Source organism: Nerophis ophidion, linkage group LG12, assembly GCF_033978795.1.
Source record: "Nerophis ophidion isolate RoL-2023_Sa linkage group LG12, RoL_Noph_v1.0, whole genome shotgun sequence".
Taxonomy (NCBI): Eukaryota; Metazoa; Chordata; class Actinopteri; order Syngnathiformes; family Syngnathidae; genus Nerophis; species Nerophis ophidion.
The window spans coordinates 26594710-26613310 of record NC_084622.1 but is presented as its reverse complement, the minus strand read 5'-3'; the positions used below and the strand labels follow the sequence as shown (position 1 = coordinate 26613310).

Below are 18601 nucleotides of genomic sequence, written 5' to 3'. Positions count from 1 at the left end.
CGAAATTTTTGATGGTGGGTCGGGGTATTGGGCAGATCGCAACTGCATGAATACTGTGCTGCCATCGGCTCCACGTAGTGGAAACTTATCCTTACACCTGCTCCGATCTTCCTGAAATTTTGGATGGTGGGTTGGAGTGTTGGGTAGGACGCAGCTGCATGACTACAGCATTGCCATTATAGCACCCTTGTGTTGGTGACCTATAGCAGTCATAACTTACTTGCACATGCTCCAATCTTCCATACATTTTTAATGATGGGTTGGGGTGTTGTGTGGGATGCAATGGCATGTCTACGCCGGTGCTAATATCGCCCCCTTGGGGTGGAAAATTACAACAACCATAACTTATTTACAAATGCTCCAATTTTCATGACATTTTGATGTTGGGCCAGGGCATCAGAAAGGACATGACCACAAGCGTGTGGCAGCCCTGTGAATGGATTGTGTGAGCCAGCCGACTTGACGTAAACCCAGCGCTGCAAAGGGGGCGAGGGCTGTTCAACGCTGCTCATAGCTTTAATTGCAAATTAGAATGTAAAAGCATTGTGAATGATAGGCAATATTCCGAAGAAAAGTGCAGTTCCCCTTTAACATGAACATACTTATTTCAAGCCACGGTGAACTGGTTGAGACGCATAATAGATTTAGCCCCAGTCTACCGGACATCACACCTTAGTCATAAGGGACTCCATCACCCGGAACATACAGCTGAGAAAACCAGCCACAGGCAAGTTTATTCCCAAAGCTCGAGCACCCGATATTGAAGCTACTCTTAGGGAACTTACTCGCAACAGGCCTAGTAAACACGTACGACAGGCTAATCGCACCACTGGCTATGCAAACATAGTTGTTTATGTCGGCTCCAATTACATTAGCATGAGAGAGTCAGAGATTAGAAAGAAGACAATAAATAAGACTTGTAATCTCAAAATTATTTAAGGCGCACCACGCGAAATAGATGCAACGTCATTAATATCAGTACTTCAGTAGTATAGATACTATTAACAAAAAAGCCTCTAAACAGCCAACAACCTATAATTTTGGCCTTTTAAACATCAAATCATTGCCTCCCAAAGCGTTATTTGTTAATGAGGTCATTAGAGACAACAATCTTAACGTCGTTGGTCTCAGTGAGACCTGGCTAAAACCAGATTGTTTTTTTTCCACATAACTAGGCATCTCCTCCTAACTATACGAATGCACATGTTACCCGTCCCCTTAAAAGGGGCTGAGGGGTCGCACTAAAATCTAATGAAAACCTTTACCATTGTCCTAAACATAAATCATTTGAGGTGCTTACTATGAAATGTACATTATGTCCAAAATCAGCACTCACTAATAAATCAAGGAACCCGTTTTGCATGTGTAAGTGCCTAAAGCGCACAGACGTGCGTCTGCAGCACAAAACTTGTGGAATTATAAAACATTTAATCATCAATATAGAGATATAGTACATGTGCAATGAAATGTATATTGTCTTCAACATCAGTACACACTAACAAGGAGGACGCTACATAACGTTTTTTTTAGGTTGCTTTACGCAGCTCCAGCGGCACAAATGGTAGCAACATAGGGACTAAGGACTACCTTTGAACTAATCAGAAAGGAGATTAAAGATAGCGCTTCCCAGCTCCAATCGACCAATAGCTCCAATAGCTATTCCAATTGACGCAGATACGAATGTATGTACAACAGATATTGAGCTCCAAAATAGTCTCTTTTTGAAGAAATAACGTTAGAGAAATTCCTGCAACTCATAATGGGACAAAACAAACAACATGTTTGCTTGACCCACTTTCTGGAAAACTTATCAAGGAGCTGTTTTTGATATGAGAACCATCAGTGCTAAATATTATTAACTAATCACCTTCCTCTGGTACTGTTCCCCTAGCATTCAAATCAGCGATTATTCACCCTCTACTCAAAAGACCGAACCTCGATTATGACTTCATAGTGGACTACCGACTGGTGTCCCACTTTTCTTTCATCTCTAAAATTCTCAGAAAAATCTTTGCAAAAACAGCATCTAACAATCTCTGTAAACCTTTTCAGCAAAGACAGCCCTCAAAAAAGTGACTGATGATCTATTTCTAACTATGGATACTGATGCATCATCCATGTTTCTGCTACTTGATCTGCTGCTCTCGATACCGTTAATCAAAACATTATTTTACCACATATTACAAAACATTATATTACCACATATTAAAACACCTATTGGTATGTAAGACTTACCCTTTAATTGGTTTAATTCCTATCTTACTGACAGGATGTAGTGCTTCTCCCATAACAACGTGACCTTGGAGTATGTTAGAGTAACGTGGGACAAGGAAAAGTTTCATAGGGTTTGGTTCTTGGCCCTGCACTCTTCAACACCTAAATGCTGATGCTAGGTGACATCATACACACATTCGGCGTTAGCTTTCACTGCTATGCTGATGACACCCAACTCCAGCAACTTTTTGCAACTCAATGCTAAGAAAACGGAGATGCTGATTATCGGTCCTGCTAGACATAGACACCTATTTAATAATACCACCTTAACATTTGACAACAAAACATATACACAAAACGACTCGGTAAAGAATCTAGGTATTATCTTCGACCCAACTCTCTCGTTTGAGTCACACATTAAGAGTGTTACTAAAACGGCCTTCTTTCATCTCTGCAATATCGCTAAAATTGGCCCCAATTTGTCCACCACAGATGCTGAGATCATTATTTATGCGTTTGTTATGTCTCGATTACTGTAACATCTTATATTTGGATCTCCTTATGTATAGCATTAAAAGATTACAGTTGGTACAAAATGTAGCTGCTTGACTTTCGACAAGAAAAATACATTTTGATCATGTTACGCCTGTACTGGCTTCCTGTGCACTTAAGATGCGACTTTACTGTTTTACTACTTTCGTATAAAATACCAAACAATCTTGCTCTATCCTGTCTTGCTGATTGTATTGTACCATATGTCCAGGCCAGAAATCACAGTTTTAAGAACTCCGGCTTATTAGTGACTCCCAAAGCCAAAAAAAAGTCTGCAGACTCTAAAGCGTTTTCTATTTAGGCTCCGGTACTCTGGAATGCCCTACTGGTAACTGGTAGAGATAGTACGTCAGTAGAAACATTTAGGTCCTATCTTAAAACTAATTTATACAAATTTGCCCATAAATAGGCCCCTTTTTAGACTAGTTGATCCACCATCTCTCCTGTGTGGAGAGATTACTAGGTGGCCACAGACAAGCTTCCACGGAGGAAGGTGCTTGCTCTTCCAAGTTGGGATGGACCACTGCTCTATGCATCAGTCGGTGTTGTGTCTGTGCTGCTGACTTGTCTGCATACAAGAGGATCCCTTCACTATGAACTGGACCCTCACATTATTAGGCGTATCCACTTAGGGTTCACAGATCTGTGGTTTGTTCCAGTGTTTCTTATTGTTCCCATTTTGTTGAGTTTTTTCTTGCCCTAACGTGTGATCTGAGCCGAGAATGTCCATGGGGCTTGTGCAGCTCTTTGAGACATTTGTGATTAAGGGCTATATAAGTAATTTTTGATTGATTGATTATTTTGTGATGTTTATATTATATAAACATCACAAACTTGTTTAGAATTTAGATGATACTCAATTCTAAAGAATTTGTAAAAAAGTTTTAAGCTTGTGGTTTTCAAAGTATGACGAAGAGAGGACTGAAGGTCATCCATCCATCCAAACAGAAATCCATTTTTTTGCTTATTCCCATTGGGGTCGCGGGGGGCGCTGGTGCCTATCTCAGCTACAATCGGACGGAAGGTGGTGTACACCCTGAACAAGTCGCCACCTCATCGCAGGGCCAACACAGATAGACAGACAACATTCACACTCACATTCACACACTAGGGCCAAATTAGTGTTGCCAATCAACCTATCCCCAGGCGCATGTCTTTGGAGGTGGGAGGAAGCCGGAGTACCCGGAGGGAACCCACGCAGTCACGGGGAGAACATACAAACTCCACACAGAAAGATCCCGAGCCCGGGATTTAACCCAGGACTACTCAGGACCTTCGTATTGTGAGGCAGACACACTAACTCCTCTTTCACCTTGCTGCCCGAAGGTCAAATAGGTCAAAATTAAACAAATAAATAAATCCCTAAATTCTTACTCAAATGTGTCATTGATCAAATATAATTGGAATTGAATACATGAACATGAACATGTTATGTATGTAATGTAAAATCCCATGTCATTATTTAACCATGTTGTGGTGGGCGTGGCCTGCGCACCTACAGCAAAGCGGGGTGTGGCAGAACCGGCTTCGAGATTAGCGACAGGTGAGTGGTTGACACAGCTGGGAGTGTTTGTCTAATCACCTGTCGCTCTGTTAAAGGCAGCAGTCGGAAAGGAGAGGTGGTGGATGGTGGAGCATGAGAGAAAGCAAGTTTGATAGATGCCACAGACATTTGCTGAAAAGGACAACAAGACGCTTTAATGCAAAATAAACATTGTTGAGAATATGGAAGAGTCCGTCATGTCGGTGCTTGGTGGTCCGGGAAACCCCGAGGAGAGAAACCTTCACAATTTGGCGCCTAACCTGGCTGGACCACCGGAGGCGGAGTAGGACGACCCCCTGACGGATCTTAAGGGTGTGCTCGCCAAGGTGGCAGCGAGCAGCCGCCAACAGATCGAGGTGGCCCGCCAACAGTGCCAGGTCCTGTGGGCGGACCAGATGGGCGGGGAACGGCCAAGGCCAACGGCCGTCACCATACTCCACATGGGGGAGGATTAAGAACCCCATGCATTCTTGGACATTTTTGCGGCCACGGCGACAGCATGTGTGTGGCCGGAGGAAGAGTGGGGCATGCGGCTCCTGCCGCTCCTGACGAGGGAGGCGCAGAGTATGGCGCTCAGCCTGCCGGCGGCATCCAGGGTGCACTTCACGGACCTGAGGAAGACGGTGCTGGACCAGACAGGAGGCACCACCGAAGATTACCGGCGCCGGTTCCGGTCCATGCGTCTGGGGGAGGAGGACCGGCCATTCACCTTTGCTCAGCGGCACCGTGGCGCAGCGACGTGCTGGCTGCAGCCGGGAGAGGGAGATTGCAGGTTGCTGGACCAGATCATCCAAGAGCAGTTTATAGAGGCAATCCTGAAGAAGACGGCCAACTGGGTCCGGTACCACCTGCCCCGTGACCTGGCAGCTGCGGTGACCCTCGCCGAGGACCACCTGGCAGTCCACCGCGAGGCACAACCGGCACCAACGGCGCACGGACAGAGCGCGCGACATAAGGAGAGCGTAGAGCACGTCCCCCACCTTAACTTGCGTGACTCTCCTTCTGCTCTTTCTCCGCAGGTCCCGACTGCTGCCCCCAGAACATCTCCCGCGCAGACGGCCCCTTAACGGTTGGGCAGGCAAACTGGGGGCGTACTGGAGGCGTGCTGGAGGTGTTCGAGGCCCCGTCACGCGCGTCAGGGACCTCAGCAGGTGGAGGTGGGGCGCGTGGCTGCGGTAGCCGGCCCTACAGTGCCCTCCCCCGACCCGGGTGAGACGTACAGTATCAAGGTAATAATACAAGGGAGTACATACCAGGCGATGGTGGATTCAGGCTGCGGGCAAACCATGATCCATCAGAACCTGCTTCGACCCGTGGCTTTGAGGCAGGCAACACGGCTAAAAATCAGGTGTGTTCATGGGGGTGTGCACAAGTACCCTATGGTGCCAGTAGAAATTTGGTGTGAGGGCCAAAAGCATAGGGTTGAGGTAGCTGTAAGTACGCACCTCTTGCACCCCGTAATTTTGGGCACAAATTGGCCGGGGTTTAGACGTTTACTGACACAATGCGTGAGGGTGCGTTCACGGACCATAGGAAAGGGGAGTATCCACGCAGTTGCCAGTGGCAACGCGGGTTCATCCGACACTGCTCGAAGGGAAAATACTTCATAGGGTGCCAACAGGGGGCCGGGTGGGCTTCCAGCGAAGCCCCCGCCGATTCCCGCTCGGCATTGTCAAAGAAAAAAACGTCTTTTTCCACTCTGGAAGGTTTGTACCAATTTGTGACACTTCCGTTTAGCTTGTTCGGTGCGCCCGCCACGTTCCAGCGCCTCATGGACCGAGTGCTGGGAAGAACACATCTAGCGGGTAGGGGCAGTGCTCGAGTCCCTGAGGCAGGCGAGGCTCACTGCCAATCTGGCCGCAGATGGATAAAACAGCGGCAATTGTGGCCTGCCCAACCCCCAAGACGAAAAAAGAGGTCTGGCGGGTTACTACCGGAGGTTAATCCCTCGGTTTGCGGACCTGACCAGCCCAATAACTGACCTCACCCGAAAGGGTGCTCCAGATCTGGTCCAGTGGACGGAGCATTCCCAGCAGGCGTTTGAGAGGGTTAAGAAGGCCCTCTGCGAGGAGCTGGTCCTGCACATTCCTGATTTTTCTCTCCCGTTTTGTCTGCAGGCTGACGCGTCGGGCAGATGACTGGGAGCGGTTTTGTCCCAGCAGGTGGAGGGCGTCGACCGACCCATCATCTACATCAGCCGGGAATTACCCGACAGGGAGCCCAGGTACAGCACAGTCGAAAGGGAGTGCCTCGCCATCCGGTGGACGGTCGGGGCCCTCCGATACTACCTCCTGGGGCACTCATTCAGTCTCTGCTCGGACCACAAACCACTCCAGTGGCTCCACCGCATGAAGGATGCCAATGCGCGGGACACCCGTTGGTATCTAGGTTTGCAACCCTACAAATTCAGAGTGATTCACAGACCAGGTGCACAGATGGCTGTGGCCGACTTCCTTTCCCACTCTCTCCCGGGGGGGAGGGGGAGTGGGCGCGGACAGACGGCGTCCCGGCCTGAGTCTGGCGGTGGAGGTATGTGCTGGGCGTGGCTTGCGCACCTACAGCGAAGCGGGGTGTGGCAGAACCGGCTTCGAGATTAGCGACAGGTGAGTGGTTGACACAGCTGAGAGTGTTTGTCTAATCACCTGTCGCTCTGTTAAAGACAGCAGTCGGGAAGGAGAGGTGTTGGATGGTGGAGCATGAGAGAAAGCAAGTTTGAAAGATGCCACAGTCATTTAATGAAAAGGACAACAAGATGCTTTATCGCAAAATAAACATTGTTGAGAATCTGGAAGAGTCCGTCATGTAGGTGCTTGGTGGTCCGGAGAACCCCGAGGAGAGAAACCTTCACACAAGTGATTATTGATTCCTTGATTTAATTAATTATTTCATGATATGTCTAATTATTTAAAAAATATGTGTGGCAGCACTTAACACATTTATTTTGTATTAAAGTCAGTGGGCAGATACAGAGACCTGATTGGTTCCACTTGTATTTGGAGTAGTGGTCGAGATCTTGGTCTAAAGTGCGGTAATAACTCGGACAACTTCAATAAATGATGCTAGATGCTGAAAATCCATCCATCCATCCATTTACTACCGCTTGTCCCTTTCGGGGTCGCGGGGGTTACTGCAGCCTATCTCAGTTGCATTCGGGCGGAAGGCGGGGTACACCCTGGACAAGATGCCACCTCATCACAGGACCAACATAGATAGACAGAACACATTCGCACTCACATTCACACACGAGGGTCAATTTAGTGTTGCCAATCAACCTATCCCCAGGTGCATGTCTTTGGGGGTGGGAGGAAGCAGGAATCCATGCAGTCACGGGGAGAACATGCAAACTCCGCACAGAAAGATCCTAAGACCGGGATTGAACTCAGGACTACTCAGGACCTTCATATTGTGATGCACGTGCACTAACCCCTGTACCACCATGCTGCCCTGCACATATTCCGTAAAATTTAAATGATCTACCACTAACTACTAAAAAAAGTACACGTATATCCTCCTTCAGCCACCATGTTTTGAAAGTATTCCAAAGTTATAGACATCAGACCAAAGCAATCATTTGGACTACTGTATTTGTGTAAGACCCTCCCGCCGACTTTGATGGGTAAGTTTGACGGATCAAAACAATTAATGATGCGCTGACACACAGGTTCATGAAATAATAAAATGACATCGAAACGCATCAATTGAAGTTGTTTTAATGAGCCCCTTAAGTTCTCTAGCAGCTATAAAATTATAAAACTATTTATATGATATTTTTTATTTCAATCAATCAATGTTTACTTATATAGCCCTAAATCACTAGTGTCTCAAAGGGCTGCACAAACCACAACACGAACCACTACAACATCCTCGGTAGGCCCACATAAGGGCAAGGAAAACTCACACCCAGTGGGACGTCGGTGACAATGATGACTATGAGAACCTTGGAGAGGAGGAAAGCAATGGATGTCGAGCGGGTCTAACATGATACTGTGAAAGTTCAGTCCATAATGGATCCAACACAGTCACGAGAGTCCAGTTCAAAGCGGATCCAACACAGCAGCAGGAGTCCCGTTCACAGCGGAGCCTGCAGGAAACCATCCCAAGCGGAGGCGGATCAGCAGCGCCGATGTCCCCAGCCGATACACAGGCAAGCAGTACATGGCCACCGGATCGGACCGGACCCCTTCCACAAGGGAGAGTGGGACATAGGAGAAAAAGAAAAGAAAGGGCAGATCAACTGGTCTAAAAAGGGAGTCTATTTAAAGGCTAGAGTATACAAATGAGTTTTAAGGTGAGACTTAAATGCTTCTACTGAGGTGGCATCTCGAACTGTTACCGGGAGGGCATTCCAGAGTACTGGAGCCCGAACGGAAAACGCTCTGGAGCCCGAACGGAAAACGCTCTATAGCCCGCAGACTTTTTTTGGGCTTTGGGAATCACTAATAAGCCGGAGTCCTTTAAACACAGATTTCTTGCCGGGACATATGGTACAATTCAATCGGCAAGACAGGATGGAGCTAGACCGTGTAGTATTTTGTACGTAAGTAGTAAAACCTTAAAGTAACATCTTAAGTGCACAGGAAGCCAGTGCAGGTGAGCCAGTACAGACGTAATGTGATCAAACTTTCTTGTTCTTGTCAAAAGTCTAGCAGCCGCATTTTGTACCAACTGTAATCTTTTAATGCTAGACATGGGGAGACCCGAAAATAATACGTTACAGTAGTCGAGGCGAGACGTAACAAACGCATGGATAATGATCTCAGCGTCTTTAGTGGACAGAATGGAGCGAATTTTTGCGATATTACGGAGATGAAAGAAGGCCGTTTTACTAACGCTTTTAATGTGTGACTCAAAGGAGAGAGTTGGGTCAAAGATAATACCCAGATTCTTTACCGTGTCGCCTTGTTGAATTGTTTGGTTGTCAAATGTTAGAGTTGTATTACTAAATAGAGGTTGGTGTCTAGCAGGACCGATAATCAGCATTTCCGTTTTTTTGGCGTTGAGTTGCAAAAAGTTAGCGGACATCCAGTGTTTAATTTCATTAAGACACGCCTCCAGCTGACTACAATCCAGCGTGTTGGTCAGCTTTAGGGGCATGTAGAGTTGGGTGTCATCAGCATAACAGTGAAAGCTAACACCGTATTTGCGTATGATGTCACCTAGCGGCAGCATGTAGATGCTGAAGAGTGCAGGGCCAAGGACCGAACCCTGGGGAACTCCACACGTTACCTTAACGTAGTCCGAGGTCACATTGTTATGGGAGACGCACTGCATCCTATCAGTAAGATAAAAGTTAAACCAAGACAGGGCTAATTCTGACATACCAATTCGTGTTTTGATACGCTCTAATAAAATATTATGATCGACGGTATCGAAAGCAGCGCTAAGATCGAGGAGCACCAACATAGATGACGCATCAGAATCCATCGTTAGCAGTAGATCATTAGTCATTTTTGCGAGGGCTGTCTCCGTAGAGTGATCTGCCCTGAAACCGGATTGAAAGGTTTCACATAGATTGTTAGACGCTAAGTGTTCATTTAACTGCTCCGCAACAATTTTTTAGAGGATTTTTGAAATAAAGGTAAGGTGAGACACCGGTCGGTAGTTTACCATGAGGTCAGGATCGAGGTTAGGTCTTTTAAGAAGAGGATGAATAACCGCTTTTTTGAATGCTAAGTTTATAATATCTAGCACTGATGGACCTAATAATACAAAGAGCTCCTTGATCAGTTTCCCAGGAAGAGGGTCAAGTAAACATGTTGTTTGTTTTATTCCATTTACACGTAACAATTCCTCTAATGTTATTTCCTCAAAACGAGAGAAACTATTTTGGAGGGCAGTATCCGCCGTATATACAATTGTATCTGTGTTAATAGAACCCAGTTGTAGCTGGGACGCATTGTCTTTAATCTCCTTTCTAATGACTTCAATTTTCTTACTAAAGAATTGCATAAAGTCATCAGCTGAGTGGGTGGAGCTACTGGAAGGAGTCCCTTGTTGGGTTACCGATGCTACCGTACTAAACCAAAATTTAGGATCGTTTTTATTACGGTGGATGAGATTTGAGTAATTTAGCTACAGCTAAGGTAAGCATGCGTTTATAAGTTATTAAACCATCACTCCATGCTTGATGGTGCACCTCAAGTTTAGTCGTGCACCATTTGCGTTCCAGCTTTCTACATAATCATTTCTGAGCTCTAGTTTCTTCTGTAAACCACGGGGTACGCTTTTTTGGAGCCTTTTTTAACTTTAGCGGTGCTATGTTATCAATGGTTTCGCGCAGGGCGTCGTTAAAGTTGTTAGTGAGGTTATCAATAGAGCCCACATACTTTGGGAATGGTGCCATTACCGAGGGCAGTAGGTCAACAAAAGTTGTCGTTGTGGCCGTATTAATGTTGCGGCTGTTAAAGCAGTTATTATTATTAGTAGTTTGACGAACATGCATCTGAACCTCGAATTTTATAAGGTAATGATCGGACAATACTTTAGTATACGGAAGTATCGTAACTTTGGAAACGGTGATGCCCCTGACAAGCACTAGGTCTATCGTATTACCGTTGCGATGCGTGGGTTCATTTATTATTTGAGTAAGACCACAGCTATCAATTATAGTCTGGAGCACTACACACGGTGGGTCCGATGGGGTAGTCATATGGATATTAAAGTCCCCCATTATGATTATATTATCGGCGTGCGTCATTAGATCAGCAACGAACTCTGAGAATTCATTGATAATTTCTGGCTGTCCAAATTGTCGACACTCGCAGGTAGAACGAAGCTGTCTTTGCAGTGCGAGCACTGATCCTACAGCCGTGTGTGAAACTGTCGGTTTGCACATCCTTCCCACACGTGCTAAATAAAACGCTAAATAGTGCTTGCAAAACGGCGATGAATGTTGATTAACCACAAAATAAAAAAAATTTCAAATAATATTTGCATTTGCTCCTCCCAGTATTGTGGGTTTTTCGATGATCAGCATACATTTTGTTATGGTTATGGTAAATGGGTTACACTTGTATAGCGCTTTTCTATCTTTTTTAAAGGGGAACATTATCGCAATTTCTGAAGGGTTAAAACCAATAAAAAGCAGTTCCCAGTGGCTTATTTTATTTCTCAAAGTTTTTTTTTGAAATTTTACCCATTACGCAATATTCCGAAAAATGGCTTCAAAGTGCCTGATTTTAACCGTCGTTATATCCACCCGTCTATTATCCTGTGACGTCACAGCATGAAGCCACACGAAACAAACATAGCGGATAGCACAGAAAGGTATAGCGATATTAGCTCGGATTCACACTCGGATTTCAGCGGCGTAAGCGATTCAACAGATTACGCATGTATTGAAACGGATGGTTGGAGTGGGGAGGCAGGTAGCGAAAACGAAATTGAAGAACAAACTGAAGCTATTGAGCCATATCACGACAGATAGTGGCACAGGAGGAAGCGAGGACAAATTTGGCGATCGCCTTCTAACCAACGATTGGCATGTGTTTGTTTGGCATTAAATGTGGGCGGAGGGAAAGACTGGATGCAAATACAGCTGCAAATGATGCAACATGATGCAATATGTACATACAGTTAGCCTAAATAGCATGTTAGCTTGCAGTCATGCCGTGACCAAATATGTCTGAATAACATCAACAAAACTTTGTGATGTTGTTGACTTTTTCGTTGGAAATGCATCTGCTTTGAGCGTCGCAGGATATCCACACATCTCTGTGCCATCTCTGTCGTAGCATAGCTGTCGTCAGTAAAGTGTGCGGAACAAACGAGGGACTTTCGCATCTTTTGGCAACTGGTGCAACTTGCATCCGTCTCTGTTCGTGTTATTACACCCTCCGACAACACACCGACGAGGCATGATGTCTCCAAGGTACGGGAAAACAGTCGAAAAAACGGAAAATAACACAGCTGATTTGACTTGGTGTGTGTAATAAGATTGAGAAAATGCTCCATGTTGTGACGTCACGGGTGAAAGGTCATCGCTCCGACAGGCTATCAATTGAAAGGCGTTTAAATCGCCAAATTCCCCCTTTTAGAGTTCGGAAATCGGTTAAAAAACATATGGTATTTTTTCTGCAACATCAAGGTATATATTGACGCTTACATAGGTCTGGTGATAATGTTCCCCTTTAGGAACTCCAAAGTGCTTTGACACTATTTCCACATTCACCCATTCACAGACACATTACACACTTATGGCGGGAGCTGCCATGCAAGGCGCTAACCAGGAGCCATCTGGAACAAGGGTGAAGTGTCTTGCTCAAGGACACAACGGACGTGACTAGGATGGTATAGTGGGGATTTAAGCAGTAACCCTCAGATTGCTGGCATGGCCACGTTCCCAACTTCGCCACGCCAAAAGGTCAGTGTTGTTTACTTGAGTCACATTGCAGTCTACACGTATGTCTTATGTGTGACAGCCATCTCCTGGTCACACTTATCAATTCACCAAGTACCAAATAGAAATAGCTTCAAGGTCGGTAAGCACAACCAAAATATTTCCATACATTAGGCACACTAGGTTATAAGGCGCACTGTCGAGTTTTGAGAAAATTAAAGGATTTTAAGTGCGCCATATAGTCCGAAAAACACGATACATAAATGCATGTCATTCACCATTAATTCCGGACCATTAGCCATTCCTTTTTTTCCAACACTTTGAACTAGAGATGTCCGATAACATCAGACTGCCGATATTATCGACTGATAAATGCTTTAAAATGTAATATCGGAAATTATCGCTATTGGTTTCGAAAAGTAAAATTCATGACTTTTCAAAACGCCGCTGTACGGAGTGGTACACTGATGTAGGGAGAAGTACAGAGTGTCAATAAACCTTAAAGGCACTGCCATTGCATGCCGGCCCAATCACAGAATATCTACGGCTTTTCACATACACAAGTGAATGCCATCAATACTTGGTCAACACACTGAGGGTGGCCGTATAAACAACTTTAACACTGTTACAAATATGCTCCTCACTGCGAACCCACATCAGACAAGAATGACAAACACATTTCGGGAGAACATCCGCACCGTAACACAACATAAACACAACAGAACAAATACCCAGAACCCCTCGCAGTACTAACTCTTCAGGGACGCTACAATATGCACCTCCCGCTACCCTCCACCCACCCAAACCCTGCCCACCTCAACCTGTTCATGCTCTCTCAGGGAGAGTGTCCCAAATTCCAAGCTGCTGTTTTGAGGCACGTTAAAAAAAATAATGCACTTTGTGACTTCAATAATAAATATGGCAGTGCCATGTTGGCATTTTTTTCCATAACTCGAGTTGATTTATTTTGGAAAACCTTGTTACATTGTTTAATGCATCCAGCGGGGCATCACAACTAAATTAGGCATAATAATGTGTTAATCCCATGACTGTGTATATCGGTATCGGTTGATATCGGAATCTGTAATTAAGAGTTGGACAATATCGGAATATTGGATATTGACAAAAAAGCCACTATCGGACATCTCTACTTTGAACCCTGCAGCTAATTTATGGATTTTTCTTCACTGACGGCCATAATGCAAATGTTCAAAAAAGCAAGCAAGAAAACAAAAATGTGTTTTTCCACACAAAAACATGACACCGCATTCATGACATTGCAAAAATGACGGCAAAACTTTGAAATCTGAAATTGAATGACTTTGAGTTAGGAACTTCTTTTCAAACTTTAACGTCATAATCATGCTTGTATGAAAATAAAAACTGAACCAATTATTGATGATAAATGTGTTCAAATTTCACACCCAAAAGAGCTGTGCTCATGTGATTCTGTTCTTTCCAAACTGGCACATTAGCGTGCCAGTGTGCTCGCTGACCTATTTACCAGCTGAATAGCCTCCAGGTAACCATTACAGTTAAATGAGTGTGTTGCTATCAAGATCACATTGCCAGATGTCTTATCTCCCAACCTGCTGGAGCAAACACTTATATGTCACACACGTCATTTTATGTTGAATATGACGAAAAGCAGTCAAACAGTTCACTATACCAGTCAAGTGTGAGCACACCTTTTAAAAACTGTGTGATGTCAACAACAGCGAGAAGAGGCAACGTGCGCACATGCCATCAAGTGCAAATGACGACAGCGTTGGCTCTGCTGCCGATCCCTCTCAGCCCATTCCTTCCTGATCGCCACCATTCAGGTGAAAGAAAAGCATCAGGTGTCTTTCTGAAAGTGGAGCTGGCCGCCATGTCTTATTAATGTCGTTTATAGCAATCAATTCACATGGCTGCCACAACTTGCAACAGAGCCACTTAACGGATGGATGGACACATCCTCACAGCAGCCCACAGCCAACAAGCAGTAATAAACGTGGTCATGATCTAAATCAGGGGTGTCAAACTCATTTTAGATGGGGGGCCACATGAAGAAAAATCTACTGTCAAGTTGGCCAAACTTTTTAAATCCTGGCACGATAACCTAAAAATAAAGACAAATTCAGATTGTTTTCTCTGTTTAAAAATAACACAAGTACATTCTGAAAAATATACAAATCATAATGTTGGTGTTTTGTTTTGTTTTCCACTTACATGTTGCGGTTAATAGTATTCTATCTTTAATCGTCGTTATTTATATTTTCTAAATAAATTATGTGATAATGTTCACCAGTCAACTCATTGGTGTTAATTTTCAATATATCAAGATAAAAAAGGTACATCAAAATCAAATTACAGGATGTAATTACTGGGCCATCATTGTCACCCAGGATGTCCGAGGATGTCGTAGTGGTTTGTGTTGTGGTTTGTGCAGCCCTTTGTGACACTAGTGATTTAGGGCTATATAAGTAAACATTGATTGATTGATTGATTATTTATGTAGTTTGATCATTTTCCTCCAATGGTGCACTAATATCATGTGGTTTTTTTTGTACATATGTAGCCTCATCTACACGTGATTGCTATTGTGACATCTAGTGGACACATTTAGAACAGCTGTTGCTTTCATTCAAAATTTCAGGTAAATTTTTATAATTAGCAAACTCATCCCACGGGCCGGATAAAACCTGTTCATGGGCCTGATCCGGTCCTCAGGCCATATGTTTGACACCCCTGATCTAAATCATACTTTGGCCTCGACCAAAATGTTGAAAGAGCTATACTGGAGCAAAAATCAAGCCTTATAATGAAGGCAACACATGATGCAAGTGTCTGTATTCGCAATATTAGCCTAATATCAAATCTTCTTGGACAGGAATATTGCATTTAAATTTCTATTCCACACATTTTTGCAACATTGGAAATCATTAGTAAAATGGAGGCTTCTCCCAGGATGAGGAGAAAACTTCTGGAAATTACTGGCTTAGAATGATCAAAGGTATAGATGTGTGTGTCCAAGTTAAAAGAAACGGCAGGCTGTCTTCTTTAAATGGACTTATTACAATCTTTGCAAGCTGGGCACCCAAACAACTATGAGAAATACAGCCAATATTACATACATATAATGTGTCATGAGACATGCAAATATAGAATAAATACAAAGAGGGCATGAGTAAAAGAAATTAAATGAGGTCAAATATACCTACAAATGAGGCATAATGATGCAATATGTACATACAGCTAGCCTAAATAGCATGTTAGCATCGATTAGCTTGCGGTCATGGGTTGACCAAATATGCCTACAGCAATTCAATAAAATCAACACAGTTCACCTTTGTGTATTCACGCACAGCATAAAATGTTTGGGGGACAAAATGAGACAAAGGAGTGGCATAAAACACGTCTTACTGTGGCAGCGTCGGAGAAAGTTGTACATGTAAACAAACTACGATGAGTTTAAGGATCGCTGAAATTAGTAGGAGAAAACAGTGCTTGCCAAATACTCTCATCAGTGAAGCATATATAACATACACAGTGTAGAGTTCTAACAATTAGGAAGGTTTGTGTCAAGTTTGTCCTCTTAAAGAAACCATATAGTAAAAATATATATATATATATATATATATATATATATTTTTTTTTTTTTTTTTTTTTCCCTTCATCGTAGCCATCTTCATACATTTTTAAAGAAGGTCCAGATGCCGCTAGGGCGGCGTTAAAGAGCCGCGTGTTTTTGACCCAGGTCTAGAAAAATCTGACAAGGCTCCTATTTGTTGGACACTACCAACATGTGTCTGTGATTTAATTTTAATCAATTTTATCACAGTCGCACATTTACCCATATATTTTTCAACAGATGCCTATTGTTTTTTTATTGCCGAGCAACATTTGAATATGTTTGCTAGTGGCTGTGTCCACACACATGTACATGTATGTATGTATTTCTTTATGTATGTATGTATTTATGTACATGTATGTATGTATGTATGTATCTAATGTATGCTACCAGGAACTATCCCGCACAGATGGCCCTTTAAAATCATACTTTAAAAGAAAACATGAACATTGATGAGCAATGTTCCCCTCACCACTTTGTGGTTTACGTACTACGGTCTGGAATTTTAAAGTACCAGTGAGATGTTTAGCCTTGAGTTTTATGTTAAAGTTACGTAGGTTTTAGAAAACGGGGCTATTCAACTAAATTGTTGCAGGGGCCACATTTACACATTTCATTAAAAAAATCGCACTGTTTAAGCAAAATTCAAGTATCCACTGTGGGAAAGGGCTGCCCGTGGCAATATTGGGGCCCTATGCATAATTTTATACTGTGGAACTCAAACTTGAATATCATTTTATGCATATTTTGGACCTATTTAGAGTAATTTTGGATGCCAAAAACAACAAATTTAAAATGATTAAAACCTAAATCAGCACACCTTTCTGCTATAAATCTCACCAGGGATCAAACCCAGTAAATCTGGAAAATTTGCTATTACATCCTTGACAGCATGAAGGGGCTAGGTCAAGGGTCAGCAACCGGCGGATCTAGAGCCGCATGTGGCTCTTTAGCACAACCCTAGTGGCTCTCTGGACCTCTTTCAGAGATGTGTGAAAATGGAAAAAGAAGAAGAAAAACACTTTTTGTCTTAATATATTTTCTGTAGTACTTTTGTTGTTTGAACTGTCTCTTAAACTGAATCATATTGGAGTTTTGTTTGATTTCTTTGCTAAATCCATTCCATAAATTAATTCCACATACCGATGTACTAAAGGTTTTAAGTGTTGTACGAACATACAAATGATTTAAATTAGATTTTCCTCTAAGGTTATATTTTTCCTTTTTTGTTGAGAAGAATGGTTGTACATTCTTGGCCGGCAGGTTTTAGTTTGCTTTGCACACAATTTTAGCTGTTTGCAAATGCACCAAATCCTTGAATTTCAATAATTGTGATTCAATAAATTAAGTGTTTGTATGTTCTCTGTATCCAACATGGTGTATTATTCTAATTGATCTTTTTTGTAGCACAGTTAGTGAATGAAGCGCACATTTGTAGTTGTTTCCCCATATTTCCACACAATAACTCAGATATGGTAACACTAGCAAGCAGTAAAGAATATGAAGTGTTTTTTTAGTCTGGAACAGGGGTGTCAAACTCAATTACAGAGTGGGCCAAAATTTGAAACTGAACGAAGCCGCGGGCCAAGGTTGAACAAATTAATCTTTTAATATGAGGGGCCGTTAGGGACATTATTCAGAATTACCTCTTACATACACTACTGAAATGCTCTCACATAAACAACTGAAATGTTTTTCTCTCACACACACCACTGAAACACTCTTATACACACTACTGAAACACTCTTATACACACTACAGAAATGCTCTCACATAAACAACTGAAATGTTTTTCTCTCACACACAATACTGAAACACTCTTATACACACTACTGAAATGCACTTACATACACTACTGAAATGCTCTCACATACACTACTGAAATGCTCTCACATAAACAAGTAAAATGCTCCCACATAAACAACTAAAATGCTCTCACATAAACAACTAAAATGCTCTCACATAAACAACAGAATGCTCTCACATAAACAAATAAAATGCTCTCACATAAACAAGTAAAATGCTCTCACATAAACAAGTACAATGCTCTCACATAAACAACTAAAATGCTCTCACATAAACAACTAAAATGTTTTACTCTCACGCACACACACACCACTTGCATGTGAGAGACAACAATTTTAGTAGCATGTGTGCAAGGATTTCAGTTATATGTATAAGAGCATCTTACTAGTGTGTGTGAAAGCTTCTTACCTGTGTATGTGAGAGGATTTCACTAGAGTGTATGAGCGACACTGCATTCCGGTTCCGGTCACCTATAATGCCCGCCCCTTTTCAGTTTTTTTTTTTTTTTTTTTTTTAAAGCCGAGTTGTTTGTGAA

At 43.1% G+C, this 18601-nt stretch overlaps 1 protein-coding gene across 3 annotated transcripts in view; it reads right to left on the bottom strand.

Annotated features, from left to right (window-relative positions):
• The window catches only part of eps8l2 (EPS8 signaling adaptor L2), an 84830-nt gene that overhangs the window by 38021 nt on the left and 28208 nt on the right, over positions 1–18601 (bottom strand). Inside the window, exon 1 of one of the 3 annotated variants that reach the window (XM_061917189.1) lies at positions 16053–16095. The exons of the other annotated variants lie outside the window; for them this stretch is intronic. Within the exon in view, the coding sequence (XP_061773173.1) occupies positions 16053–16080 (28 nt within the window). The 5' untranslated portion in view covers positions 16081–16095. Of the gene's footprint in view, positions 1–16052; positions 16096–18601 lie in introns of those variants that run through there. 3 annotated transcript variants of the gene reach the window in all.